Genomic DNA, 27,878 nt, shown 5'->3' on the forward strand with positions numbered 1-27,878 from the left:
CGGAAGCGGATCGCGTTGGGTGGAGGTGACGCCGCCAAGCGTGAGTGTCCCTCAGTATGGCTTAAACTTGCGAATCGCCATACCCCGTTTCCACACCCAGTTCCCGGGCTCGCTACAGACCTTAAGACCCCCGCACCGCGCCCTCCACCCCAGGTGAATACAGGCCTCGCGGTGTGGGTCCCAAGTCGCTTCCCTTCAGGTTGAAGTCGCTCGGAGACTGCTCCCTGTCCCCGACCTTTCGCGTCTTCCTCCCGCTTAAAACCCTTTCCCGTTCCCTCCTCCCGCCCCGCGCTTTTTCAAGTCCTCACCTGCGAGGTGGATTCCCGCCCTGGGCGCCTCCCAGCCTCGCCCTCGTGGGCCCCTGGAGCGCAGCACCGCAGTCTGGGTCCCGGGGAGGCCGCGTCCTCTGCCTGGTCCTGGGATCCTGCAGACCCCACCCCTGTCCTAAGGCGCCGTCCCCACACCTCCCTCCTCTTGCTGGGGCCCTGCCGCTCCCCAGGTCTCCCCTCCGCAGTCACCGCTTCCCGGAGTCCACATTGGGAGGGGCCCGGGGCCTGTCCTGTGACATCTGACCAGCTCCACCCCCTGGAAAATCGGCTCCTCCGGGAGGGATGCAGGCGTCTTACCCCAAACCCTCCTGTGAGTGCGTGCGATTGGGAGACAGAGAGGGACAGAGAGAGAAGCAGAAAAACTGAGACAGGGGAAAGAATGAAGGAAACCCATAAACAGCTGGCAGAGCAGAGGATGGGTGAGGATTTGCAGCCGTAGTAAGAGTGAAAGAAGGAGCTGAGAAAGCAGAAGGAGAAAAACAACTGGAGAAATGTAGAGAAAAGCGCGATGTCCCGAGAGATGAAGGGACAGCATGGCAGGGAGAGGGGCAGATGGGGGAGGCTCTTCAGACAGAGAGTCGGGGAGAGGAGGAGAGATTTGGAGCTAGGGCAGACAGAGCAGTGTGGTGCTGGGACAGCAAGAGGGGGCAGTGGGTGACAAGGAAAGCAGAGGGGAAACCACAGCAGGGGGAGGCCTAGGGCCTGTGGGTGCCAGAGAGTGGGGACAAGGAGTGTAACAGGGAAGAGAGGATTTACAGGGGGAGCAGAGATGTATATAGAGACTAGGGACAATGAAAAGATTGGGGAGAAAGATCAGTCAGAATTGAAACAAGGCCCCAGAACGGGACAGAACAGGTGGAAGAGGAGGAAGGAAGAAGAAGAGGAGAAAAGAAGGAGGAGGAAGAAAGGGAGAAGAAGGAGGAAGAGGGAGAAGAGGAAGAAGGAAGACGGGGAGAAGAAGGGGAGAGGAAGAGGAAGAAGGAGGAAGAAGGGGAGAGGAAGAGGAAGAAGAAGGGGAGAAATAGCAGGAAGCACAAAACGGAAAATAAAAAATAAGCGAATGTGAGAATGAGAGAGATGCAGAGAAAGAGGGAGGGAAAGACACAGTATGGAAGCGAGAGAGGGACCCTGGGTCCAGGTGAGTGGTGCATTGATTACATGTGATGATTACTTCGTGACATTGGTTTCTGGATTTATAATAATGCAACACATTTAAAATACGTTTATTTAGATTATGTAGATGTGAATGAGAATTGAAGAAACTCCTTTATGTAAAATGCCAAAGACATGTGCGTTTGACAATTCTTAGTATTAAGGTATAGCTTCATTTACAATCGCTATTGAAACCAGAGGGTCGTGACTTCACTCACTGAGTTTTGAGTCACCACTTTCCTTTTCCTGGAATGGGGTAGGGTTGGGGAGAATGTAGGAACTAAGAGGAAAAACAAAAATATTTTTCCTTTGGTTTTTCTTCCTGTCACATTCAATACCACAGTGCACATTCTATACAGTATCTCACCTCCACTCACCAAAATGTGCGGATTTCTCCCACCAGCAACCCATTCTCTATCAGACACTAACTGATTGTCCTATAGTTTAACTCAATTCTGAAACTTTGTACCTGGAGTTAGCATCAGATCCCACTGGTTGAGGCTCAGTTCCACGAAACTGCCCCCACATCAGGTGCCAGTTGCAAGTCTCACGTTGGGACCTGAACTTCTGAGCGACCCGCTGTAGAGTGGGGATTCCCTTGACATCCCCTCCAACACCTCGGGTTCTGTTAATTTTCGAGTGCAGCTCACAGAACTCAGGGAAACACTTTACTTAGTTTACACATTTATAAAGGATATCACAGAGGATACAGATGAACAGTCAGAAGGAAGAGCTGTCCTAGAAAGTTAAAGCAGAGGAGGGGTTAAGAGAACCACAGTATTTGTCAGGTCACTCAAAAGTTTAAGTGACAGACACCACTCGCATACTTCATCTGAAGTGAGGGGCAGTTTTAAACTGAGCTCTGAACCTGTAGCACCTCATTCTGTCCTTTAAAAAACAAAAACAAAAAAACAACAAAAAAAAACAGAGTCTCGCTCTGTCACCCAGGCTAGAGTGCAGTGGCATGATCTTCACTCACAGTAGCCTCTAACTCCTGAGTTCAAGCGATTCTCCTGCCTCCGCCTCTTGAGTAGCTGGTATTACAGGTGCACGCCACCACACCCAGCTAACTTTTATATTTTTAATAGGGACGAGGTTTCACCACGTTGGCCACACTGGTCTCGAACTGTTGGCCTCAAGTCATCTGCCTGTCTTGGCCTCCCAAAATGCTAAGATTATAGTAATGAGCCACCCCGCCTGGTCCATGCTGTCTTTTTGTAGATAATGTCAGAGTTAAGTGAAATTGTGGGACCTCCCCCCAGCTGGGAGTCCCCTGGAGAACTGGTGATTGTGGGAAAAGCCACACACACACTTCAATGACTTGAGGTGAAGGATTCTGTGTTTAGTGTGAGAGCAGTATGTAGAGTTTGGTTTTTTCCTATCTCAAAGAGCAAAGGAAGAGTAAGTGGTGCACCCACCTGTCAGGGCCTGTGATTGCTACTCGGTAGTGACTGGGAATGGCCTGTCTCTGCTTCTGGCTGCTGCTCCCCTGCAATTGTGCACCATGTGCCAGCCCTACTCTCAGTCTCAGGACAATATGCATGTGATTGATTTTAACTTCTTTTATTTTCTTCCCAATCCATAAAGCTTTCAAAATTTTAACTTCAAGAAAATTCATCCCTGTACGCAGCGGGTGGTGTTGTCCATTAAGACACGCACTCAGGGCTGGGCGGAGTGGCTCACACATGCAATCCCAACACTTTCAGAGGCCAAGGTGGTAGGATCGCTTGAGCCCAGGAGTTTGGGACCAGCCTGAGCAACATAGCAAGACCCCATCTCTATGAAAATTAGAAAAAAAAATAAACTGGACTTGGTGGCTTGTACCTGTGGTCCCAGCTACTTGCGAGACGGAGGTGAGAGAATCGACTGAGCACAAGAACTTGAGGCTGTAATGAGCTGCGTTCATGCCATTGCACTCTAGCCTGGGCAACAGAACAAGACCCTGTCTCAAAAAAAAGACACACACAGAATAAAGCTGTTTTTTCTTCTACATTATATCTCTAAAACAAAAAATACTCTAAATTGGCCAGGTGTGGTGGCTCACACCTGTAATCCCAGCACTTTGGGAGGTCGAGGCCGACGGATCACCTGAGATCAGGGGTTCGAGACCAGCCTGGTCAACATGGTGAAACCCTGTCTCTACTAAAAATATAAAAATTAGCTGAGCATGGTGGCATGCGCCTGTAATCCCAGCTACTTGGGTGGCTGAGGCAGGAGACTCACTTGAACTCGGGAGGCGGAGGATGCAGTGAGCCAAGATCGTGCCATTACACTTCAGCCTGGGTGATAAGAGCAAGACTCCCATCTTAAAAAAAAAAAAAAAAAACCTCTAAACTACATTTCACTCTATATAGTAAGTGCCTCTCTTCTATGCTCCATTTAAGAGCACAGTACACTACAATTTTTTGTGTGTGTTCAATTATTATTTTTTTTTTTCGAGACGGAGTTTTTGCTGTTGTTACCCAGACTGGAGTGCAATGGCGCAATCTCTGCTCACCGCAACCTCCGCCTCCTGGGTTCAGGCAATTCTCCTGCCTCAGCCTTCTGAGTAGCTGGGACTACAGGCACACGCCACCATGCCCAGCTAATTTTTGTATTTTTAGTAGAGACGGGGTTTCACCTTGTTGACCAGGATGGTCTCGATCTCTTGACCTCGTGATCCACCCACCTCGGCCTTCCAAAGTGCTGGGATTATAGGCGTGAGCCACCGCGCCCGGCCGTGTGTGTTCAATTCTTGCCTCCAATTCTTGCTTGAACTCTTGCTTGAATCAAGCTCTCCCACCCAGCATTCCAGTGATACTTTCTTTTTTAGTTACCACTGACAGCTCCATTTGAAATTCAGTGTTTAATTTCCTGTCATCTTTCCATTACTATCAGCAGCATGTGGCACACTTGATCCCTTTCTCTTCTGTTTTCCTGGCTTTTAGGACATCCCATTAAGCTTTACACATCTATTTTATTTATTTATTTTTTTGAGACAGAGTCTCGCTCTGTGGCTCAGGCTGGAGTACAGTGGCATGATTCCGGCTTACTGCAATTTCCACCTCCAAGGTTCAAGCGATTGATTCTCCTGCCTCAGCCTCCCGAGTAGCTGGGGTTACAGGTGCCCGCCACCACACCCAGCTAATTTTTGTATTTTTAGTAGAGATGGGGTTACTCCATGTTGGCCAGGCTTGGTCTTGAACACCCAACCTCAGGTGATCCACCCGACTCGGCCTTCCAAAGTTCTGGGATTACAGGCATAAGCCACCGTGCCCGGCCCTGGCCTCAGTTGATCTTCCTGCCTCCCAAAGTGCTAGAATTATAGGTGTGAGCCACCACATCCAGCCTCTGCCTTTTGTTTCTGAGGCCTGAGATTGGCCTGCAATCCACAGAGAGAGAGGTGAGGGAGGCTGTTCTCTGCATGGGATTTCGTCAGGGCTGGGTCTGTGCCCTGAAGGGGAGCTCAGTCCAGCCCAGCCCCCCACTGCTGCAGCATGTGTATGGGCTTCTCCAGGAGGGGAGCGGGTTCTGAAGAAAGGGGCCAGAAACTCACTTACTATTCTTCCCGTAGTAGTTTCTTGTCCCTGCATCGCCCCTGGTGCAGTGGGCCGCAGAGGACCATCTTTCCACAGGGTGAGGGTCTTCCCTGTGTGTGCGTGATTGTGGCAGAGGAAGGGGAGTGTTGATTCTGAGCAATAGACAACACATTTTGGATATTCAGTCTTGACTTCTAAAGGTGCTTTCCTGTTCCCTAAGGAAGAACCCTCGAAGAGGAGGAAGAGGAAAGAAGTCAGGCATGGCTCTCACTCAGGTAAAGTCACATTCTCAGCGGATTGTTCTGCCTCTTATCCCTTCCTGAAATGTCATTCTTTGAAGTAGCAAATCTGCTGAGTCTGAAGCGTCCTGCCTGACAGGTTTGCTGGCGCTCACCCATGCCTTCCCTCAGTCCCTCTCATCTCGCTTAGATTCCATCTCTGGTGACCCAGTGACATGAGCTTGGGAAGAGGCTGCACTGGGCATGGTCCTGGGAAGGGCTCACCCCAGACGTGGATGGAGACGGGGTGTGGGCCCCGTGGTGTCAGGGCTGCTGGGCAGCAGGGAGTGTTCAGGGGCCACATCGGGATGCGCCGTCAGCTCTCTGTAGACCAGGAGTAGAGAAACTGCACGTGGACCTCACATATTAATATGCACAAATACCTGCTAAATTCTGTAAAATAAGGCTAATAAAGGGAAATATTTTCTGGCTCATTTATATTACATTCAAAGCTGACTGAGTGAGTCACTGTTTGCAGCTCCAAAGTTTTACTAATGACTGGGAATTGAATGGGAACTTGAGGCTGACAGGCATCAGTGGCAGAGGATTCTTTCATCTCTTTTTTTTTTTTTTTTTTTTTTTTTTTTTTTGAGACGGAGTTTCGCTCTTGATACCCAGGCTGGAGCGCAATGGCGCGATCTCGGCTCACCGCAATCTCCGCCTCCTGGGTTCAGGCAATTCTCCTGCCTCAGCCTCCTGAGTAGCTAGGATTACAGGCACGCGCCACCGTGCCCAGCTAATTTTTTGTATTAGTAGAGACGGGGTTTCACCATGTTGACCAGGATGGTCTCGATCTCTTGACCTCGTGATCCACCCGCCTCGGCCTCCCAAAGTGCTGGGATTACAGGCTTGAGCCACCGCGCCCGGCCAGATTCTTTCATCTCATCGTGTATTTTAATACTTGAAATCAACCTAAAAGGAAAAAGCAGGAGAATCATTCACCTCTTCTCAGAAAACCCATACAGTGGAGACTGTGGTGTTTCTGCAGGGACCCTTGTGCTAGATGAGAATGGTTGTCATTTTGCTTGGTTATCGGAGCAGAACTTCATTGCCATTAGAGAGGATAGAACCATATTCTTGTTTTACCAATTATTAAATATTCTATTTATTGTATTTATTTACTTACTTTGAGACAGAGTCTCACCCTGTTGCCCAGGCTGGAGTGCAGTGACATGATCTCAGCTCACTGCAGTCTCAACCTCCTGGGCTCAATTGATCCTCCTGCCTCAGACTCCCAAGTAGCTGAACTACAGGCACACCCCACTATGCCTGTCTGATTTTTGTGTTTTGTAGAGACAGTGTTTTACCATGTTGCCCAGGCTGGTCTTGAACCCCTGAGCTCTAGCGACTCACCCACCTCGGCCTCCCAAAGTGCTGGGATTACAGATGTGAGCCCCCACACCCGGCTGTTTCTTTCATTTTAAACTTGACATGTTGTATTTCTCTGTTTTATAGTATAACTCCAAACAAACTTGCAGTTCACACCCTACACCGTAAAGCATCCCCTTCCTGTTGCGTCTTCCGTCCTCCATCTCATCTCAGTGGGGAAGCAGTGTTGTCAGTTTCGTGTCAGAAGACAGCTCAAGTCCTATAGAAGTGTGTTTATAGCTTGTTATGACATTAAGAATAAAATTTGTCAGTGAATTTTTTTTGTTTTGTTTTGTTTTGAGACAGAGTCTCACTCTGTTGCTCAGGGTTGGAGTGGCACAATCTCGGCTCAGTGCAATCTCTGCCTCCCGGATTCAAGCAGTCTTTCACCTCAGCCTCCAAAGTAGCTGGGACTACAGTTGCATGCCACCGTACCCAACTAGTTTATTTGTGTGTGTGTGTATTATTTTTTTTTTTCGAGACAGCGTTTTGTTCTCATTGCCCAGGCTGGAGTGCAATGACACGATCTCGGCTCACCGCAACCTCCGCCTCCTGGGTTCAGGCAATTCTCCTGCCTCAGCCTCCTGAGTAGTGGGGATTACAGGCACGCGCCACCATGCTCAGCTAATTTTTTGTATTTTTAGTAGAGACGGGGTTTCACCATGTTGACCAGGATGGTCTCGATCTCTTAACCTCGTGATCCACCCGCCTCGGCCTCTCAAAGTGCTGGGATTACAGGCGCGAGCCACTGCGCCCGGCTGTTTTTTTTTTCAAGACGGTGTTTTGTTCTTGATGCCCAGGCTGGAGTACAATGCACAATCTTGGCTCACCGCAACCTCCACCTCCTAAGTTCAAGTGATTCTCCTACCCCAGCCTCCCAAGAAGCTGAGATTACAGGCATGCACCACCGAGCCTGGCTAATCTTTGTATTTTTAGTAGAGACAGAGTTTCCCCCCTGTTGGCCAGGCTTGTCTCAAACTCCTGACCTCAGGTGATCTGCCCGCCCAGGCCTCCCAAGTATTGGGATTACAGGCGTGAACCACTGCACCCAGCCTAGTTTTTATATTTATAATAGCGACAAGGCTTCACCATGTTGGCCAGGCTGGTCTCAAACTTCTGACCTCAAGTGATCAGCCCATCTTGGCCTCCCAAAGTGCTGGGATTACGGGCATGAGCTACGATGCCCGCCCTTCAGTGAAAGTTTTGTTGTGACACTTTAGCATGCAAATCTTGAAAATTTGCATGTTTTCATGTTAGGAAACATGGATAGCTCATTCTACATCCTTAATCAGACCTTTCTCTGAATGAGGACAGGTGATATTTTAACTTTTCCCCATTATTAAACTGAGTATATGTGATGTGAGTGCATGGTTTTTTATTAAGGACACATCATGATTTTCATAGCGGTTCAAATTATGTCATAAATGTTTTCTGTCTTATATTTGTTCTCAACTATCACATTAATAACTTAATAGTAAGAATAGTAGCCAGACACAGTGGCTCATGCCTGTAATCTCAGCACTTTGGGAGAGTGGGGCAGGCAGATCACCTGAGGTCAGGAGTTTGAGACCAGCCTTACCAACATGGAGAAACCCCATCTCTACTAAAAATACAAAATTAGTTAGGTATGGTGGCACATGCCTGTAATCCCAGCTACTCGGGAGGCTGATGCAGGAGAATCGCTTGAACCCGGGAGGCAGAGTTTGTGGTGAGCCAGGTTTGTGCCATGTACTCCAGCCCGGGGAACAAGAGTGAAACTCCATCTCAAAAAAAAAAAAAAAAAGTAAGAATAGTAAGATATTACGGGTATAAATAAATGTGTTTATATGTAGTTCCATGTTGGCATTCACGAACTTGTTTCAACTTTGCTCATGTAGGCACTTTTCATACTCTTAACTGTTTGATTCTTTAGGTTTAATTCTTATTCCCGAACACCTGGACTCAGAAGCTTGCTCTGACATTTTAGGTCTTTGACTTGACACAAGTTTCTTAGAGTATCTGTCATACATTTATCTCCTAGTAAGATGGGAACAGATCTTTCTCTCATGAGCTGTCATATTCATATACAAATTACTACATGCATGACATTTATTTAGAATAATGTCAGACCGGGCACAGTGGCTCACGCCTGTAATCCCAGCACTTTGGGAAGCCAAGTCAAGTGGATCACCTGAGGTCAGGAGTTTGAGACCAGCCTGGCCAACACGGTGAAACTCTGTCTCTATTAAAAATACAAAAATTAGCTGGGCCTGGTGGTGGATGCCTGTAATTCCAGCTACTTGGGAGGCTGAAGCAGGAGACTTGCTTGAGCCCAGGAGGCGGAGGTTTCAGTGAGCCAAGATCGCGCCATTGCACCTCAGCCTGGGCGACAGAGCGACTCCGTCTCAAAAATATAAGTAAGTAAATAAATAAATAGGAAAATGCCTTGCACTGGGAAAGTGCTCAGAAACATCTGTCATTGTTATTGTGATGATTATCACAGTTCTAAGATTCTGACCTTTCTTTGAAGTCACTGTATATCTTTTCATCTCATAAGACATTACTCATGCTCTAGATCATCTAGATACTGAATGTCACTTGGTGTGTCAAACATAATATATAAACTTCAATAAAGATAACCCAGTGTTGGTTTTTTGTTTGTATATTTGTATATTTTTTATATTGTCTACAAAACTGAGAAATCAATACTGATTTAGAGGCTATCATAACCTCTTATACAAAAGTATAAGAAGGCAGTTAAGGAAACCTCCTGCTCAAAAATAATGTGTGTGTGTGAGAATGCAGTGAAAACAGATCCAGTTTCTCCTACTGTTCACAACAGAGAACACATCTGTGATCCCAAATGTCCTGGGTTTTCCCACACACACTAAGCAAGCAGTTCTGCACTAGACACCAGCTGGGTGACCTCCTATTCTGTTGAATTGTGACACTATCTACCTGGACATAGCATCAGATCCCACAAGTTGAGGGCTCAGTCCCACAAGAGTGTACCCACTTCAGTGCCAGTTGTAAACACAGATGGCCTTTGCTTCTCACTGACCGGCTATGCATCATGAATTCCCATGACCCCCTCCTCAGGTTTGATTAATTTGCTAGAGTGGCTCACAGAAATCAGGGAAACACTTTGCTTATATTGACCCATTTATTATATAGGATATTACAGAGTATACAGATGAACACACAGATGTAAGCAGTCTATTCGGTAAGGTATGGGAGAAGGGGCATGGTGAGGTGGTGCACGCTTGTAATCCCAGCTACTCAGGAGGCCTTTCATGTATTTCCCTATACTGAAGCTTGTTCGGGCCCTGTCCTTTTGGGTTATCGTGGGGGCTTCATTATGTGGGCATGATTGCTTACATCTTTGGCTATTGGTGATCAACTGAACCTTCAGCCCCCATCGCCTCAGGGGAAGTTGGGGAATGGGGCTTGAAGTCCCAACTCTCTAATCCAGCCTTGGTCTTTCTGGTGACCAGCCCCTATTCTGAAACTGTCTTGGGGCCTCCAGCCACCAGTCATCTCATTAGCTTGCAAAGATACTTATCACTCCAGAGAGTCCAAGTGAGATGTATGTCAGGAAAGGGGATGAAGACCATGTATATTTTATTGTATCACAACTTGGATGTCAGCCCACTCACTTCAGTTTATTCTCTCTTCTCATTTTATGTGAAGATTAGAACTTTCCTGTTATCCCCTTGGTGGATGTGTTTTTCATTTTAGGGACAAGTGACATTCAGGGATGTGGCTGTGGAATTCTCTCAGGAGGAGTGGACATGCCTGGACCCTGCTCAGAGGAGTTTGTACAGGGACGTGATGTTGGAGAACTACAGGAACCTGGCCTCCCTGGGTGAGGATGACTTTCTTCCAGAAGTTAGAATCTTCCCCTGTGTATCTTTTCATTTTCCTTGTGGGTCTCTTGGGAACCCCTGCATTGCTTGGCTGAAACTGAAGCTGTGTTGACTCAAAAATGAAAATTTCCATAATGTGGAAACTGGATTTCGATTGTCCTCTTCCTGATATCACTGGAGGGTTTCAGAGCTTTTAAAATACCCAATTCCCCGTTTTTCGTCCCCATGCTCTGATTCAGTGGTTTTGGGATGAGAGCTGTATATTTGCATATTATAGTGTTTCCTAACAATTCATCAGGAAGCATTTAGTAGATGAGTTTTTGAAGTCTTTTTCTAGATATGTCTGTGAAGTTCTCCCTCCTGATGTAAACGTAGGACTGGGACTCTGGAAAATCTACAGCCCATTGTTTTCCTTTCTTTTCATAAGCAGGAATCTCTTGTTTTGACCTCAGTATTATCTCTATGTTGGAGCAATGGAAGGAGCCTTTCACTCTGGAGAGCCAAGTACAGATAGCAGGAAACCCAGATGGATGGGAATGGATCAAAGCCCTGATCACAGGTAAGAGTTCAGATGGGTGGAGAGAATGCTGCCTATTAAGTAGTGTTTGGGAAACTCTATACAAATAGAGAATGCTGTGGGAAAGCAGAAGTTTGAATCCTGTGACCTCTGGACAGAAATCTTTACCCCTTTTATCTATCCTTTAGACTTGTACTGGTTTATCCTTTCACCCTCTAATTGTGCTGCAGCTCAAACAGACAAAGGCAAAGGCTGTATCATAGTGGACAACACTGTTATCTAGCTTCTGAGAACGCTGCTTCCTTGATTCCATGTGGAACAGGGAAGGCTGTTACAAAAGGGTTGTTCTGTCCTTTGGTGTTTCCTTCTGTACTTGATTCTATCTGACGCCCAGTTCTCAGTCACATAGATCTGAATTCTGTATAGTTTGCTAAACCGTAAGAGTGTTTTAGTGGAGCCATTAGGTTTTTCTAAATATAAAATCATGTCATCTGCAAAGAAGTATATTTTGACTTCTTCCTTTTCCATTTGTATTTTATTTATTTATTTATTTCTCTTGCCTAATTGCTTTGGCTAGAACATCAATGCTATGCTGAATAGAAGGAGTGAAAGTGGACATGCTTGTCTTCCAGATCTTAGCAGAAAGGCTTTCAATTTTTCTTTGTTTAGTATATTCCCTGTGGATTTGTCATATATGGCTTTTATCATGTTTAGGTATGTTTTTTCTGTGCCCAAGTTGTTTAGACATTTTATCATGAAGAGATACTGATTTTATTGAGTCATTTTCCAGCATCTATTGAAATGATAATACAGTTTTTGTCCTTGAATTCTGTTGATGTGATGAATCACATTCATTGATTCATGTGTATTAGACTCTCCTTGCGTTCCTGGAACGAATCCCACCTGATCGTGGTGAATGCCTTTTGAATGTGCTGTTGAATTGTATTTGCCGCTTGTGTTTTGCTGAGGATTTTTGCATATATATTCATCAGAGATACTAGCATCAGGGTAATGCTGGCCTCATAAAATGAGTTTGGAAATATGTGCTCCCTTCAATTTTTTAAATAGTCTGAGTAGAATTAGTATTAGTTCTTTCTTTTTCCTTTTCTTTTTTTTTTTTTGAGACAGTCTCTCTCTCTCTCACCCGGACTGGAGTGCAGTGGCACAATCATAGCTCACTGCAAACTCAAACTCCTGGGCTCAGCTGACCCTCTCACCTCCAGTACCTGGGGTTACAGGCACACACTACAATGCCCAGCTAATTCTGTTTTTTTGTTTTTTTTGCAACGGAGTCTCACTGTCTTGTCCAGGCTGGAATGCAGTGGCATGATCTTGGTTCACTGCAACCTGTGCCTCCTAGGTTCAAGTGATTCTCTTGCCTCAGCCTCCCAAGTAGCTAGAATTACAGTTACATGCCACCACACCTGGCTGATTTTTGTATTTTTAGTAGAGATGGGGTTTCACTATGTTGGCCAGGCTAGCCTCAAAGTCCTGACCTCTGGTGATCCACCTCCTTTGGCCTCCCAAAGTGCTGGGATTACAGGCGTGAGCCAACATGCCCAACCATGTTTGTGTATCTTCCAAGACTCTTCTTGTTGTTGATTTCTAGTGTTATTTTATTGTGGTCCAAGAATATACTAGATACTATTTTGACTTTTTTGAATTTATTGAGACTTGTTTGGTGTCTTAACTTATAATCTATCCTGAAGCATGATCTATGTGCTGATGGGAAGAATGCGTATTGTGCAACAGTTGGATAAAATGGTCTGTAAGTGTCTGTTAGGGCAGATGCAATGGAACATGCCTGTAATTTTAGCTATTTGGGAGACTGAGGCAAGAAGAATGCTTAAAACCAGAAGTTCAAGGCTGCAGTGCACTGTGAACTCACCTGTGACTGGGCACTGCACAACAGCCTGGGTAACACAGGGAGACCCCATCTCTTTTTTTAAAAAAAAAGTATTTTTTAGGTCAATTTAGTCTGTTGTACACTTTAACTCTGATTTTTTTTATTGGTTTTCTGCCTGATCTGTTGATTACCAAAATTGTGTTTTGAAGACCCCTGATATTATTGTATTGCTGTTTGTCTCTCCCTTTAGATTTATTAACATTTGCTTTACATATTTGTGTGCATCCTATTTATTATATCCTTTTGCTAAGTTGATTCCTTTATCGTTATATACTGACCTTCTTTGTCTCTTCTAACACTTATTGATGTAAAGTCTATTTTATCTAAGTATACCTACTACTGCTCTTTTTTGGTTTCTAGCTCCATGGAATATCTTTTTCCATCCCCTCACTTTTTGTCTACATTTATCCTTATAGGTGAAGTGAGTTTGTTGTAACTGGAGAATTTAGTCTATTTATATTTAATGTTATTATTGATAGGTAAGGACTTATACTACTGGAGAAAATCACTTAAACACAAAAGAAAACAGAAAGAAAGCAAGCAAGAGAGGAGTTACAAAACAATTAGAAAAGAAGTAACAAAATGGCAGTATGTTTTAATTCATTGCTTTTTATTATTAGTATGTCTATTACAGGCTTTTACTTTATGGTGACCATAAAATAAGACTTACAAAAAGCATCCTATAGCTGTTAACAATTTATCTCAAACCAATATCAACTTATCTTTGATTACAAAAAACAAAACAAAACAAAAACCTCTGTACATATTCATTTCCTTCTCATTCTGCATTTTGAATTTTTTATGTCACAATTGATATTGTGTACTGCCTATCTCTTAAAATTGTTGGGCTTAGGGGCGGCGGTGAAAAAAAAATTGTTGTACTTATTTTTAATAGTTTTATCTTTTAACCCCCTTAGTAAATATATCAATGGTTTGCACACCATGATTATGATGTTAATATTAGTATAACAGTTACATTGTGTCATTTTCTTTGGATTTGAAAAATTCCCTTTATCATTTCTTGTAAAAGAGGTCTGATCGTGGTAAATTCCCTTAGCTTTGTTTGTCTGGGAAAGACATTCTCTCCTTTATTACTGAGGATTGCTTTGCTGGCTACAGTATTGTTGGTTGAGAACTAGGCTTCCATATTATTAATTTGAATTACATGGAATCAACTTTTCTTTATTAAACAATCCTCTTCCTTTTGTGTTCCTAAAAATTGAATATTATTGTATTGAAGTTTCACAAATCTGTTCAATGTAAGAATTCCTTTTGGTATAATATTGTTTTTCAGTGTAAAATACTTGTTTACATACTACAATTAATTGGAAACCTATGGATCTTTATATGTTGTAGCTCTGTCTTCTGAATTTGTAATGAAAGATTTACCACACAAAGGGAAGAGCAGTACAGGAGAAGTATTCCAAACAGTGATGTTGGAAAAACACGAAAGCCATGACATTGAAGGCTGTTTCTTCAGGGAAGTCCAGAAAAATATTCATGACCTTGAGTATCAATGCAGAGATGCTGAAGGAAATTACAAAGGAGTGCTTATGACACAGAAAGATAATCTCACTCATGGAAGAGATAAACATGATGAAAGAGATGCAAGAAACAAGCTTATTAAAAATCAGCTTGGATTAGGCTTTCAGTCACATTTGCCTGAACTGCAGCTTTTTCAATATGAAGGGAAAATTTATGAATATAATCAGGTAGAGAAGTCTTTCAGTAATAGTTCCTCAGTTTCACCACCTCAACAAATGCCTTATAATGTCAAAACCTACATTTCTAAGAAATACTTCAAAGACTTTATCTCTTTATTACTTACACAGGGACAAAAAGCAAATAATTGGGAAAAGCCTTACAAATCTAATGTATGTGGCGTGGTCTTCCCTCAAAATTCACACCTTGCTAGTCACCAGAGAAGTCATACTAAAGAGAAACGTTACAAATGTTATGAGTGTGGCAAAGCCTTTAGAACACGTTCAAACCTAACTACCCATCAGGTAATCCATACTGGAGAAAAACGTTACAAATGTAGTGAGTGTGGTAAGGTCTTCAGCCGAAATTCACAACTCTCACAACATCAGAAAATTCACACTGGAGAGAAACCTTATAAATGTAACGAATGTGGCAAGGTTTTCACTCAGAATTCACACCTTGCAAGACATCGAGGAATTCATACTGGAGAGAAACCTTACAAGTGTAATGAGTGTGGGAAAGCCTTTAGAGCTCGTTCAAGCCTGAGTATCCATCAGGCAACCCACAGTGGAGAAAAACCTTACAAATGTAATGAATGTGGCAAGGTCTTCACTCAAAATTCACACCTTATAAATCACTGGAGAATTCACACTGGAGAGAAACCTTACAAGTGTAATGAGTGTGGCAAAGCCTTTGGTGTTCGTTCAAGCCTAGCTATTCACCTGGTAATTCACACTGGAGAAAAGCCTTACAAATGTCATGAATGTAGCCAGGTCTTTAGGCGTAATTCACACCTTGCAAGGCATCAGCTAATTCATACTGGAGAGAAACCTTACAAGTGTAATGAGTGTGGCAAAGCCTTTAGAGCACATTCAAACCTAACTACTCATCAGGTCATCCATACTGGGGAAAAACCTTACAAATGTAATGAATGTGGCAAGCTCTTCACTCAGAATTCACACCTTGCAAATCATCGAAGAATTCATACTGGAGTGAAACCTTATATGTGTAATGAGTGTGGCAAAGCCTTCAGTGTGCATTCAAGCCTAACTACCCATCAGGCAATCCATACTGGAGAAAAACCTTACAAATGTAATGAGTGTGGCAAGGTCTTCACACAGAATTCACACCTTGCAAGACATCGGGGAATTCATACTGGAGAGAAACCTTACAAATGTAATGAATGTGGCAAGGTCTTTAGGCATAACTCATACCTTGCAAGGCATCGGCGAATTCATACTGGACAGAAAACTTACAAGTATAATGAGTGTGGCAAAGCTTTTAGTGAACATTCAAACCTAACTACCCATCAGGCCATCCATACTGGAGAAAAACCTTACAAATGTAATGAATGTGGCAAGGTCTTCAGTCAGAATTCACACCTTGCAAGACATCGGAGAATTCATACTGGAGATAAACTTTACAAGTGTAATGAATGTGGCAAAGCCTTTCGTCAAACTTCAAAACTTGCAAGGCATCAGAGAGTTCATACTGGCGAGAAACCATATGTGTGTAATCAGTGTGGCAAAGCTTTTAGTGTCCGTTCAGGCCTAACTACCCATCAGGCCATCCATACTGGAGAAAAACCTTACAAATGCAATGAGTGTGGCAAGGTCTTCACACAGAATTCACACCTTGCGAGACATCGAGGAATTCATACTGGAGATAAACCTTACAAGTGTAATGAATGTGGCAGAGCCTTTAGGCAAACTTCAAAACTTGCAAGGCATCAGAGAGTTCATACCAGAGAGAAACCATATGAGTGTAATTATGTGGGAAAGCCTTTAGTGTCCGTTCAAGCCTAACTACCCATCAGGCAATCCACACTGGAGGAAAACCTTATAAATGTCACTTGTGGAAAGTTCTAAAGTCAGAGTTCAAACCTTGCAAGTCATCACAGAATTCAGAGTGGAGAGAAACTTTACAAATGAAGGTGGCAATTTTTGCAGTTAGAATTCATTCCTTTGACAACATCAGAGAATTTATTCCTGAGAGAATCCTTGAAAATACAATGACTGTGGCAAACTGCTCATGAGTTCAAGTATTAATAGACATCCAAGGGTCCATAATAATGAGAAATCATATAAATGTACTGTATGCGGCAGAGGCTTTATTCAGTCCTCACAGTTTTCTAGACATTAAAATCTACATACTTTATGGAACCACACTAATGTAATGTGCATCCTGAAGCTCTTACTCTAAGACTGTAACTGTAGGTGAGGATTCCTATGAAGAGTGACTCAGTCTCTAGTTCTTTGATTCACTTTTAATGTGATAAACTGCACAACAATTACACGTCCCAGTATGGTAAAACTTATGACATATATTTCAAAGGTTGAAGGACATTTGGAAATGGCTACTTATCTTCAGATTATAAAATATTTCATTCCATTGTTTGAGGTTTCTCAAAAAGGCTACCGTTTGTGACTTTCAACCTGAACACCTTTCATGGCGCCCATCTGGGCAAGAATCATAGTATGGAAGGGGCTACTTCGTTACATGAGGGTCATGTTCATCCAAGTTTATTGAAGAAGGAGGACTCTACATTATTTCTTTCAATTGAGAGACCATGGTTTAGGGGCAGAAAATAAGGTAAAACTGTGATATCTGTCATCATACTGATTGTATTCAGGGTACCCTTCTTCTGCGAGAAAGACACTATGGGTTTTAGGGAAGAAAGGCTCTACCAGCCATGCATCGAGCAGGCCAAGACCTCAGGACACTGAAATTTTTATGGGAGGAGAGTAATAGGTTATGAATGACTGATTATGTAATAGGAATAGTGCAGGGGAAACGATTGCCACCTTCTCTGTTGAATGGCAATAGCTGTTTTATAGCAGAGATGGATGAAAAATAGGCTTATTTTTGAAATTGAAGAGATAACAGTTACTAGAGTGGGAGCTTGGACAAAACCAGAATCCCATGTTTTTTTAGTGGAATTCACACTAACTGCTAGAATTACATTTTGCTGCTGTTTTATTGAGAATGTGTCACAATGTTTTGACAAAAAAATTGGATGTTTTCTTATAACCGAATGAATCACATGTTTTGTACCAACACTGTTTTATCCTACCTCGGTAGGAGGCTTCATGACAGATAATAACAATACACTCAGTCTTTTAGGGTGGAGGATCGAGAACAATTTTTTTTTTCTTGGTGGAATCAAACAACATACAATTTTAGGAAACTGTAATCATACTCTGCACCTGAATTATTCTCCGTACACTCTGTCTTAGCATATTTATATGGATATAGTGAAAATCCCATAGAAAGTGCAACATTCGGGCTGGGTGCGGTGACTCATGCCTGTAATCCCAGCACTTTGGGAGGCCGAGGTGGGTGGATCACGAGGTCAAGAGATCGAGACTATCCTGGTCAACATGGTGAAACCCTGTCTCTACTAAAAATACAAAAAATTAGCTGGGCATGGTGGCACGTGCCTGTAATCCCAGCTACTCAGGAGACTGAGGCAGGAGAATTGCCTGAACCCAGGAGGCAGAGGTTGCGGTGAGCCGAGATCGTGCCATTGCACTCCAGCCTGGGTAACAAGAGCGAAACTCCGTCTCAAAAAAAAAAAATGAAAGTGCAACTTTCGGCTGGGTGCAGTGGCTCACACTTGTAATCCCAGCACTTTGGGAGGTCAAGGCAGGTGGATCACGAGGTCAGGAGATAGAGACCATCCCGGCCAACATGGTGAAACCCTGTCTTTACTAAAAATATAAAAATTAGCTTGGCACAGTGGCAGTCGCCTTTGCGAGGCGGAGGCAGGAGAATCGTTTGAACCTGGGAGTTGGAGGTTGCAGTGAGCCGAGATCGCGCCACTGCACTCCAGCTTGGCAACAGAGCAAGACTCCGTCTCAAAAAAACAAACCATTTTTATAAGTGCCATTTTTACACTCTTACACTCTGAAAGCTGCCACAGTGTTGGTGAATATATACCGTATTATATTTTTACATGCTTTTGTGCCAAATAATCATGGCATACATCTTTATTTACATGAAGTGAAAATACAAATATAGAAGGTGTATGGGCTGGGCGTGGTGGCTCATGACTGTAATCCTAGCACTTTGAGAGGCAGGTAGGTCACTTGAGTCCAGGAGTTCGAACCGCCTGGGCAACATGGCAAAACCCCATCTCTACAAAAAAATAGAAAAATTAGCCAGGCAGGATGGCTCACACCTGTAGTCCCAGCTCCTCAGGGGACTGAGGCAAGTGGATCACTTGAGCCCAAGAGGCAGAGGTTGCAATGAGCCAAGATTGCACCACTGCACTCCAGCCTGGGTGACAGAGCAGCGAGACCCTGTCTCAAAAAAAAAAAAGTGTATGAAAAATATTATGAAATTATAAATAGTGCAGAATAACACAAGGTACACTATTCTTAGAATGCTATGCTCATTGACATAATTTGACAAGACTAACATTCATGAGTTTCCTCTTAATGAACATACAAAATGGAAATTTCATTTTGGTAGGTAAACTAGAAGTCTCATAAATACAGCCTTACCCCAGTTTTGGTCATGTTAATTTGCCCCCCCTCCACTGGAAGTGTGTTGAACTCAACCTACAGTTTGGATTAGAGATGGAAAATTATGATGTCAGACTGAAGTTTTAGGAAAATGCGTATTGCATAATGAGGATTTCTGTAAGAAGCAAGGTTGACTTCCCAAACTGGTCCAAATTGGCTTGAGAGAGCAGGGATAAGTAACTTGTTTTGGGTATTATGGTAATAACCTTTAATAAAAGGGGGTGGTTGGAGTGAAGGTCCCACACATGGTTTGAACTTCCATCTAGTGCCCAAGGAGGGAACACGGGCGTTATCAGCTTGGCCAGGCAGAATAAGAAGAGGGAGTGCAAAGGTGTAAATGGTGTTACACGACAAAAATCACAAAATGGAAACTGACTACTACAACACTGAATATTTACTCTTGAAACTTCTGATTTCCAGCCCGGCATGGCGGCTCACGGCCTGTAATCCCAGCACTTTGGGAGGCCGAGGCAGGTGGATCACCTTAGGTCAGGAGCTCGAGACCAGCCTGGCTAACATGGTGAAACCCCATCTCTACTAAAAATACAAAAATTAGCCGGGTGTGGTGGTGCGTAGCTGTAGTCCCAGCTACTCAGGAGGCTGAGGCAGGAGAATCGCTTGAACCTGGGAGGCAGAGGTTGTAGTGAGCTGAGATCTCACCACTGCACTCCAGCCTGGGCAATAGAGTGAGGCTCCATCTCAAAAGAAAAGAAACTTCTAAGTTATTTGTTAGGAAAGGCCTCTGTTTTCTTTTTTTTTTTTTGAGACGGAGTTTCGCTCTTGTTACCCAGGCTGGAGTGCAATGGCGCAATCTCGGCTCACCACAACCTCCACCTCCTGGGTTCAGGCAATTCTCCTGCCTCAGCCTCCTGAATAGCTGGGATTACAGGCACACGCCACCATGCCCAGCTAATTTTTTGTATTAGTAGAGACGGGGTTTCACCATGTTGACCAGGATGGTCTCGATCTCTTGACCTCGTGATCCACCCACCTCGGCCTCCCAAAGTGCTGGGATTACAGGCTTGAGCCACCGCGCCCGGCCTGTTTTCTTTATAATAGTAATTAGTTTTCCTTTCCTGCTGAACCCATAGGTCCCATTATACAACATCGTTCTTGAAAATGTTTGTCAAATGCTATTTAGACTGCCTAAAATATTTTTATGGTAGTTCAATGAAAATGAATTTGTGGAAAAGTTTATTACATAATATGATCAAGCAATTTTAGCTAAAGGTTATTTTTCAAAGGCTGTGTCATGTTAATGTCATCTTCAGTTTATGGTATTGTGTAATATATTTCATAGATTTTTTTTCGTTTTAGAGGTGGGGTCTTGCTGTGTTGGACAGGTTGGTCTTGAACTCTTGGCCTCAAGCAATCCTCTGGCCTCAGCCTCCCAAAGTGCTGGGATTACAGCCATGAGCCACCGTGCCCACCCATAGCTTATTTTCAATAGTAGTAAAATGGCTTTTTGTTTTTGTATGTGATTTTTACTGTAAAGATTTTTTCCTTCCATACATTTTAATCCAAATTATATGTTTACTGCATTTATTCTCTGTGTTACTCTGGTGGAAAACTTAGAGAATACATAAAGGAGGGTGGTGTTTGGAAATAAAATTTTGTGACATGAAATGTGTGTAAGATGATGGCAGGTACTGACTAGGTTCTCAGTAAATAGGAAAACGGAATGTCCTTGTAAGTCTCTAGTTCAATTAAAGTACTGGGATACAAAATGGTGAAATGAAGTCTCTTAATATGGAAGTTATCAAAGATCAGCTGCTTGAAAATCAAGAGTGTGGAGGTTAACCAGCACCTGGAGAACTAAATGAAAATACAATTAATAAGAGCGTCCACAAGATACTAGTTATAATTTATGCAAAGGAGCTCATTTCTTTTGGTGAATCCCTGGAGGCAGTCCAACTTCCCACTGTGGCTGGTATTTCTGTTCTGAGCCAGAGGATCTTACAGCAAAACATGACATTTGTGCAACTTTTGCCATGACACCTGCCATTTAATATACTCCTCTTAGATTTGTTTCCATTTTAAAAAACCGATACATATTCTTTCATAAGTGATTTACCTTTGCATATCTATTTTCTTTTGTATCAATCACATTTAGAGTAAGAATCACAGTTGTTAATGCTTTATGTGTAACAACTAAATTGTCAGCTGCCTGAAATAAATATTGATGATATTTTCATTTCAGAGGTGAGGCAGCCTAGAACAGATAGGGAAAATAATCAAATTAGGCTGGACACAGTGGCTCACACCTGTAATCCCAATACTTTGAGAAGCTGAGGCAGATGGATCACCTGAGGTCAGGAGTTCAAGACCAGCCTGACCAACATGGTGAAACCCCATCTCTACTAAAAATATAAAAATCAGCTGGGTGTGGTGGCGAGCGCTTATAATTCCAGCTATTTGGGAGGCTGAGGCAGGAGAATCGCTTGAACCTCAGAAATGGATGTTGCAGTGAGCTGAGATGTGCCATTGCACTGCAGCCCGTGGACTCCATCTCTCTCTCTTTCTCTCTCCCTCTCTCTCTCTCTCTATATGTGTGTGTGTGTGTGTATTTTTTTTTTTTTTCAGAAAATTGATAGAACTATGAAGAGGCATTTCACTGAAGCAGATATACTGAGATAAATAGGCCCATAAAAAGGGCCTATTTATTCCAGCATTACCATCCATCAAATGTCAGACCTCAGCATATTCTGCTTTAAAAGACTCATCTAGTCACATTTCAGTAAGAGGCTGAATCAAGATTTGAATCCATGTTGTCTGGTTGCAAGGACAAAGCTTTTAACGATGATGCTACAGTAACAATGCTAGTTATTTTTGTCCTTTACTCGCTGTCTATACCTGTTTTGTTAGTATCTCTTGTAATTTTTAAATGGTTTATCTTCATATATCTTTGTGATTGTGGTAACTTTGTATTAAATCTGTATTTTTATAGATCAATTAAGTCTATATTTTTACAGATTACTATTGCCTATGAATCTTACCTAAATGAATGACAGAGACACTCATTACCACAAAATCCTGTGAGAAAGATTATCTAGGCCGGGCAAGGTTGCTCATACCTGTAATCCCAGCACTTTGGGAGGCCTAGGTGGGCGAATCATGAGGTCAGGAGTTCGAGACAAGCCTGACCAACACGGCGAAACTCTGTCTCTACTAAAAATACAAAAATTAGTCTGGTGTGGTGGCCCGCACCTGTAATCCCAGCTACTCAGAAGACTGAGGCAGGAGAATCACTTGAACTTGGGAAGAGGAGGGAAGGAAGGAATGAAAGAAGGAAGGAAGGAGAGAAAGAAAGAGAAAGGAAAGAAAAGAAAGAAAGAAACATTTACCTTTCGAGGGAGGTAACCAGTACCTAAGGTATGAGTTTAAGAATCCACTAATAGTGGCCAGGTGCGATGGCTCGCCCCTATAATCCCAGCACTTTGGGAGACGGAGGCGGGTGGATCACCTGAGGTCAGGAATTGGAGACCAGCCTGGCCAACATGGTGAAACCCTGTCTCCACTAAAAATACAAAAAATAGCTGGGCGTGGTGGCATGCACCTGTGGTCCCAGCTACTCGGGAGGTTGAGGCAGGAGAACCTCTTGAGCCTGGGAGGCAGAGGTTTCAGTGAGCCAAGATTATGCCACTGCACTCCAGCCTGGGTGACAGAACAAGACTCTGTCTCAAAAAAGAAAAAAAATTCACTAATAGTGACAATGACAGTGCGTATTTGTTGAGCTGAGAATATTTTTATATCTGTGTTCCCATTATTAGTTTCCAAAAACAATTACAGGTTGCTAAAACACAACACCAAACATTCTGGACTCTTGAGTAGAAGCTCTTGTGTTTCCCGTACTCTTTGATGGCATCCAGGGGTTCACATGGAGAAAGCAGAATATGCTGAGGTCTGACATTTGATGGGTGGTGATGTTGGAAATCTTTTTATATGCCTATTTATCTCAGTATATCTGCTTCAGTGAAATGTCTCCTCATAGTTCTATCCATTTTCTAATTTGAGTATTTTGCTTTTTTAAATTTTATTTGCTTTTTTGTTTTTTAAGTCATTCTAGAATTCTTTATACACTCCACATAACAGTTTTATGTCAGATATTATGGTAGGCAAATATTTTCTATTATTCAGTACAGTATTAGCCCATTTTCACACTGCCATAAAGATATTACCCGAGACTGGGTAATTTATAAACAAAAGAGGTTTAATTGACTCACAGTTCCACACGGCTAGGGAGGAAACTTACAAGCATGGAGGAAGGCAAAGGGGAAGCAGGCACGTCTTGCATGCAGCAGGAGAGAGAGCGATCGAAGGAGGAACCATCACAGATGTTTAAACCATCAGATGTCCTGAGAACTCACTGTCATGAGAATGGCACGGAAAAAAACCACCCCATGGTCCAATCACCTCCCACCGGGTCCCTCCCTCGACACTAGAGGATTATACTCAAGAAGAGATTTGGTGAGGACGCTGAGCCAAACGGTAGCAAATACCTTTTCTTTCATTGTCTTAAGGTCTTTCACAGACCAAAAGTTTTTAATTTGGTAAATACCAGTTGATTGATTTTTTCTTTTATTTATTTTGTTTGTTTAATTTATTATTATTATTATTTTTCTTTAATGAATCATGCTTTTGATGCCATGGCTACGAATTTTTGAACAAGCTCTTGATTCTTTTTTTCTTTCTTTCTTTTTTTTTTTTTTTTTTGAGACGGAGTTTCACTCTTATTACCCAGGCTGGAGTGCAATGGCGCGATCTCGGCTCACCGCAACCTCCGCCTCCCGGGTTCAGGCAATTCTCCTGCCTCAGCCTCCTGAGTAGCTGGAATTACAGGCACGCACCACCGTGCCCAGCTAATTTTTTGTATTTTTAGTAGAGACGGGTTTTCACCATGTTGACCAGGATGGTCTCAATCACTTGACCTCGTGATCCGCCCGCCTCGGCCTCCCAAAGTGCTGGGATTACAGGCGTGAGCCACCTCGCCCGGCCCGATTTTTTTTTTTTAAAGGGCGAGCCTGGAGGGGGCGAGTCCGGGCTTGCTCCTCTGCTGGACCCCAGATGTCGCCTGCTGTCTTTGTCTTGCCCTGCAGGACTGGATCCTCTGGGTTCTGATTGTGGTCCTGGGTTTTTCTGAGTGGATAATGGAAACTGAAAGGTGACATGCAAAACTGTCTACTACACGCAGGAGGTGAAGAACAATTTCATACATCATGAAAATAAAGTCAGGACCCAGAGGGGTGGCTCACACCTGTAATCATAGCACGGTGGGAGGCCGAGGTGGGTGGATCACTTGAGGTCAGGAATTTGAAACCAGCTTGGCCAACATGGTGAAACCCCGTCTCAACTGCAAATAGAAAACAATTAGGCGGGCATGGTAGCGTGTGCCTGTAATCCCAGATGCTTGGGAGGCTAAGGTAGGAGAACTGCTTGAACCCCAGAGTTGGAGGTTGCAGTGAGCTGATATAACTGAGAAAGAATCCGTCTCAAAACAAACAAGCAAGCAAGCAAACAAAAACAGTTTTTCCGTTAATAATTAGTAAGATAAGCAGCCCCAGGGATAAGAGCTTTTGCGAGCATTGTCCCTTCGGTTGTTTTATGAGACGGAGGCTCACTCCCTCGCCCAGGCTGGAGTGCAGGGGCACAATCTCGGTTCTGTGTAGCCTTCGCCTCCCGGGTTCAAGCAATTTTCCTGTCTCAGCCTTCTGAGTAGCTGGGACTGCAGGTGCCTGCCACCACACCCAGCTAATTTTTGTATTTTTCGTAGAGATGGGGTTTCACCTTGTTGGTCAGGCTGGTCTCGAAAGCCTAACCTCAGGTGATCCACCCACCTCAACCTCTTAAAGTGCTGGGATTACAGGCGTGAGCGATCGCCCCTGGCCTATTGTCCCTTGTTGTGGATGATAAAGTAATCTTCCTTTAAGTGTATCAGTCCTCCCGCCGCTGCTTCCAGAGTAGCTGGGACCTAAGGCTCCCGCCCCTGCGCCCGCATCCCGGCTGTGTGTAAGCAGCAGGTGGTGACCTCACTCCTTCCCGGCCTGAGCACTCCGTTCCGCCTCCCAGGCAGTGGCGTTAGGAATGTCTCTGAAGCTGAGCACAGGCTGGACTCTCCTTCCCGAGTGAATGGAGAATGGAAAGGGAGAGGATTTCTATTCTGCTGTGTGGGCCGTCAGCATGAAATCGTACGTTCCGCCAAGACAGAGCTTTGCATTTCACATTCTGGTTTGCATCCCCGTTCCAGACAATTCCAGGGTTTTGAATCAGGCCTCAACCTTCCTGGCCGGTCTCACCTCCAAAACCCGAGAAACAGAGGCGCTGGGATCGAGGCTGAGAGCCACACACGTGCTGCCCCCGACGCCTCTGCGGGTTCTGAAGGGCCAGGTCTCTCCGCCTTGCGCCCCGCCCCTACCTTGCCAGGCCCCGCCCACCTCCCTGCAGGCCCCGCCCAGGACGGCCTTCCGTCCCGCGCACGCGCACTCGCGCAAAGCGGGAAGCGGCTCGCGTCGAGCGAAGGTTCGTTTGTGACGCGCGAGTTTCGCTGTGCTGAATTCAGTGTCTGCTTCCCATGTCCCCAGCGCTTCTGTATCTGGGACGTGGGCCCACAGAACTGGAAATTCTCACCCGTTTTTCTTCACCCAGAGCAAATTGAGACGTCCCCGTGAGAGTCCGAGGGTCGCTCCCTTTTGGGTGTAAAGTCGCTCTCAGGTTTGTCCCGTCCCTGGTTTTTCTGCTATAGGGCACTGTATACACTTCCTTTTCCTGCTCAAGACCTTTTTCTAACTCCTCCCGCTCCTCCCTTTTATTTTTTTTTCTTTTTTTAAAAAAGACGGGGTTTCACCATGTTAGTCAGGCTGGTCTTGAACTCCCGACCTCAGGTGATCCGCCCGCTTTGGCTTCCAAAGTGCTTGGATTCCCGGTGTGAGCCACCACTCCCGGCCCCGCCCCTCGCTTTTTAAAGTCCTCACCGGACAGGGGGATTCCCGCCCCGGGCGCCTCCCACCCTCACTCTCGCCGGCCCACTGAGTGCAGCGCCGCCGCCTCAGTCCCTGGGAAGACGCGTCCTCTGCCTGGTCGTCGGATCCTGCAGACCCCACCGTTGTGCTAAGGCGCCGTCGCCCCCACGCCTCCCTCCTTGTGAGGGGCCCTGCCGCTCCCCAGGTCTCCCCTCCTCAGTTACCGATTCCGCTGAGCCCGCATTGGGGAGGTGCCCGGGACCTGTCGTGTGCCACGGGGTGGTCTTGCCTGTCCAGCTCCAGCATCTGGAAAATTCGCTCCGAGCAGGAGAAAACCTGAGACAGAAAAGAAGAGTGAGAAAGACCCATAACAGATGGCAAAGTCGAGGATGGGTGAGGGATTTGCCAAGAGACAGCAAAAGTAAAAAAAAAAAAAAAAAAAAAAGCAGGAGGGAAAAAGCAACTGCAGAAATGTAGAGAAAAGCGAGATGTAGAGAGAGATGAAGGACAGCAAGGTAGGGATGGGGCAGCAAACAGGGAGGCTCATGAGAGTGAGAGAGACGAGGAGGGATTTGGAAACGGGGCAGACAGAGCAGAGTGCTGCTGGTGGCAAAGAGAACAGAGGGAACCACAGCAGGGAGGACACCTGGGGACGTGGGGTGCCAGATAGTGGGGACGGGAGTATAGCAGAGAAGAGAGAATTTAACAGGGAGAGCAGAGGAGGGGCTGAGATGGAATAAGAGTTCAAAATATATGGAGATTGAGGATGATCGAAAGATTGGGGAGAACGAGCAACAAGAGGTTAAGTAAGTTGTGAGGATGAAGCAGAAGAGGCGGAAGAGAAGGAATAGAGGGAAGAAGGGGATAAACAGCAGGAGAGGAGAGGGGTACAAAGTGAGGAGCAGAATCCCAGGGAAAAAGAAAAGAAAGGAAGAGCTAGAGAGAGAGAAGGGGAGAATGAGAGAGATGTGCAGAATTAGGGAGGGAAGCAATCAACGTGATGAAAAGTAATAGAGAAAGAGGAGCTGGGCGCAGGGGCTCCCGCCTGTAATCCAGCAGTTTTTAGGAAACTGAGGCAAGGGGATGCTTGAGTCCAGGGGTTTCAGCCCAGCCTGGGCAACATAGTGGGACCTCATCTCTACCAAAGATCCTGACCTTGTGATCCACCCACCTCCACCTCCCAAAATGCTGGGATTACAGGTGTGAGCCACCACATGTGGCCAGGGACTTTCTTCTCTCTGCATGATCTCTGGTGCGGTGGGCAGCAGAGGCCCGCCTTTCTACAGGGTGAGGTCTCCCCGCTTTGTGTGTGTTTTCATAGGAAGGGAGTCAGGTTTTTCCAACGTTAAGTCTTAAATTTTTTTCACATACAGGGTTGATTTCTAAAGGCTCAGATTAAGTGAGGAAGCAGCTCAGAAGAGCAAAGAAAAGGAGCCAGGCATGGCTCTTCCTCAGGTAAAGTGATACTCCTTGGTGGATTCATCTGTCTCTTTCCTCTCTGAAATGCCAGGTATTGTAGTAGCCAGTCTGTTCTGGGTCTGAAGCGTCCTGCCTGACACGTTGGCTCGCACTCACCCATGCCTTCCCTCAGTTCCTGTCATCTGCTCTGAGATTCCATCTCCTGTGACCCAGTGACATGAACCTGGGAAGAGGCTCCACTGGGCATGGTGATGGGAAGGGCTGACACTCAGACCTGGATGGACACGGGGTGTGGGCCTTGTGGTGTCAGTGCTGCTGGGCAGCCTGGATTATTCTGGGCCACATCTGGATGTAAGACCTTTG

At 44.7% G+C, this 27,878-nt stretch overlaps 2 protein-coding genes across 2 annotated transcripts in view; both read left to right on the forward strand.

The window, feature by feature from the left end:
- On the forward strand, window positions 1-18,082 carry LOC105734250 (zinc finger protein 347). The gene is given in 6 exon segments (XM_012477031.3): window positions 1-153; window positions 5,220-5,274; window positions 10,363-10,489; window positions 10,921-11,049; window positions 14,270-16,377; window positions 16,380-18,082. Coding segments are annotated over 5 exon segments (2,649 nt in total). The 5' UTR covers window positions 1-153; window positions 5,220-5,259; the 3' UTR covers window positions 16,650-18,082.
- Window positions 10,963-27,878, forward strand: part of LOC135276707 (zinc finger protein 888-like) — a 27,033-nt gene continuing 10,117 nt past the window's right edge. Inside the window, exons 1-2 of the mRNA XM_064380893.1 lie at window positions 10,963-11,049; window positions 27,470-27,551. Of these exons, the coding sequence (XP_064236963.1) occupies window positions 27,537-27,551 (15 nt within the window). The 5' untranslated portion in view covers window positions 10,963-11,049; window positions 27,470-27,536. The remainder of the gene's footprint in view (window positions 11,050-27,469; window positions 27,552-27,878) is intronic.

The sequence above is a fragment of the Aotus nancymaae genome, unplaced genomic scaffold (assembly GCF_030222135.1).
Source record: "Aotus nancymaae isolate 86718 unplaced genomic scaffold, 86718_ANA_hifiasm-v0.15.2.pri h1tg000028l, whole genome shotgun sequence".
In the NCBI taxonomy this organism is placed as follows: Eukaryota; Metazoa; Chordata; class Mammalia; order Primates; family Aotidae; genus Aotus; species Aotus nancymaae.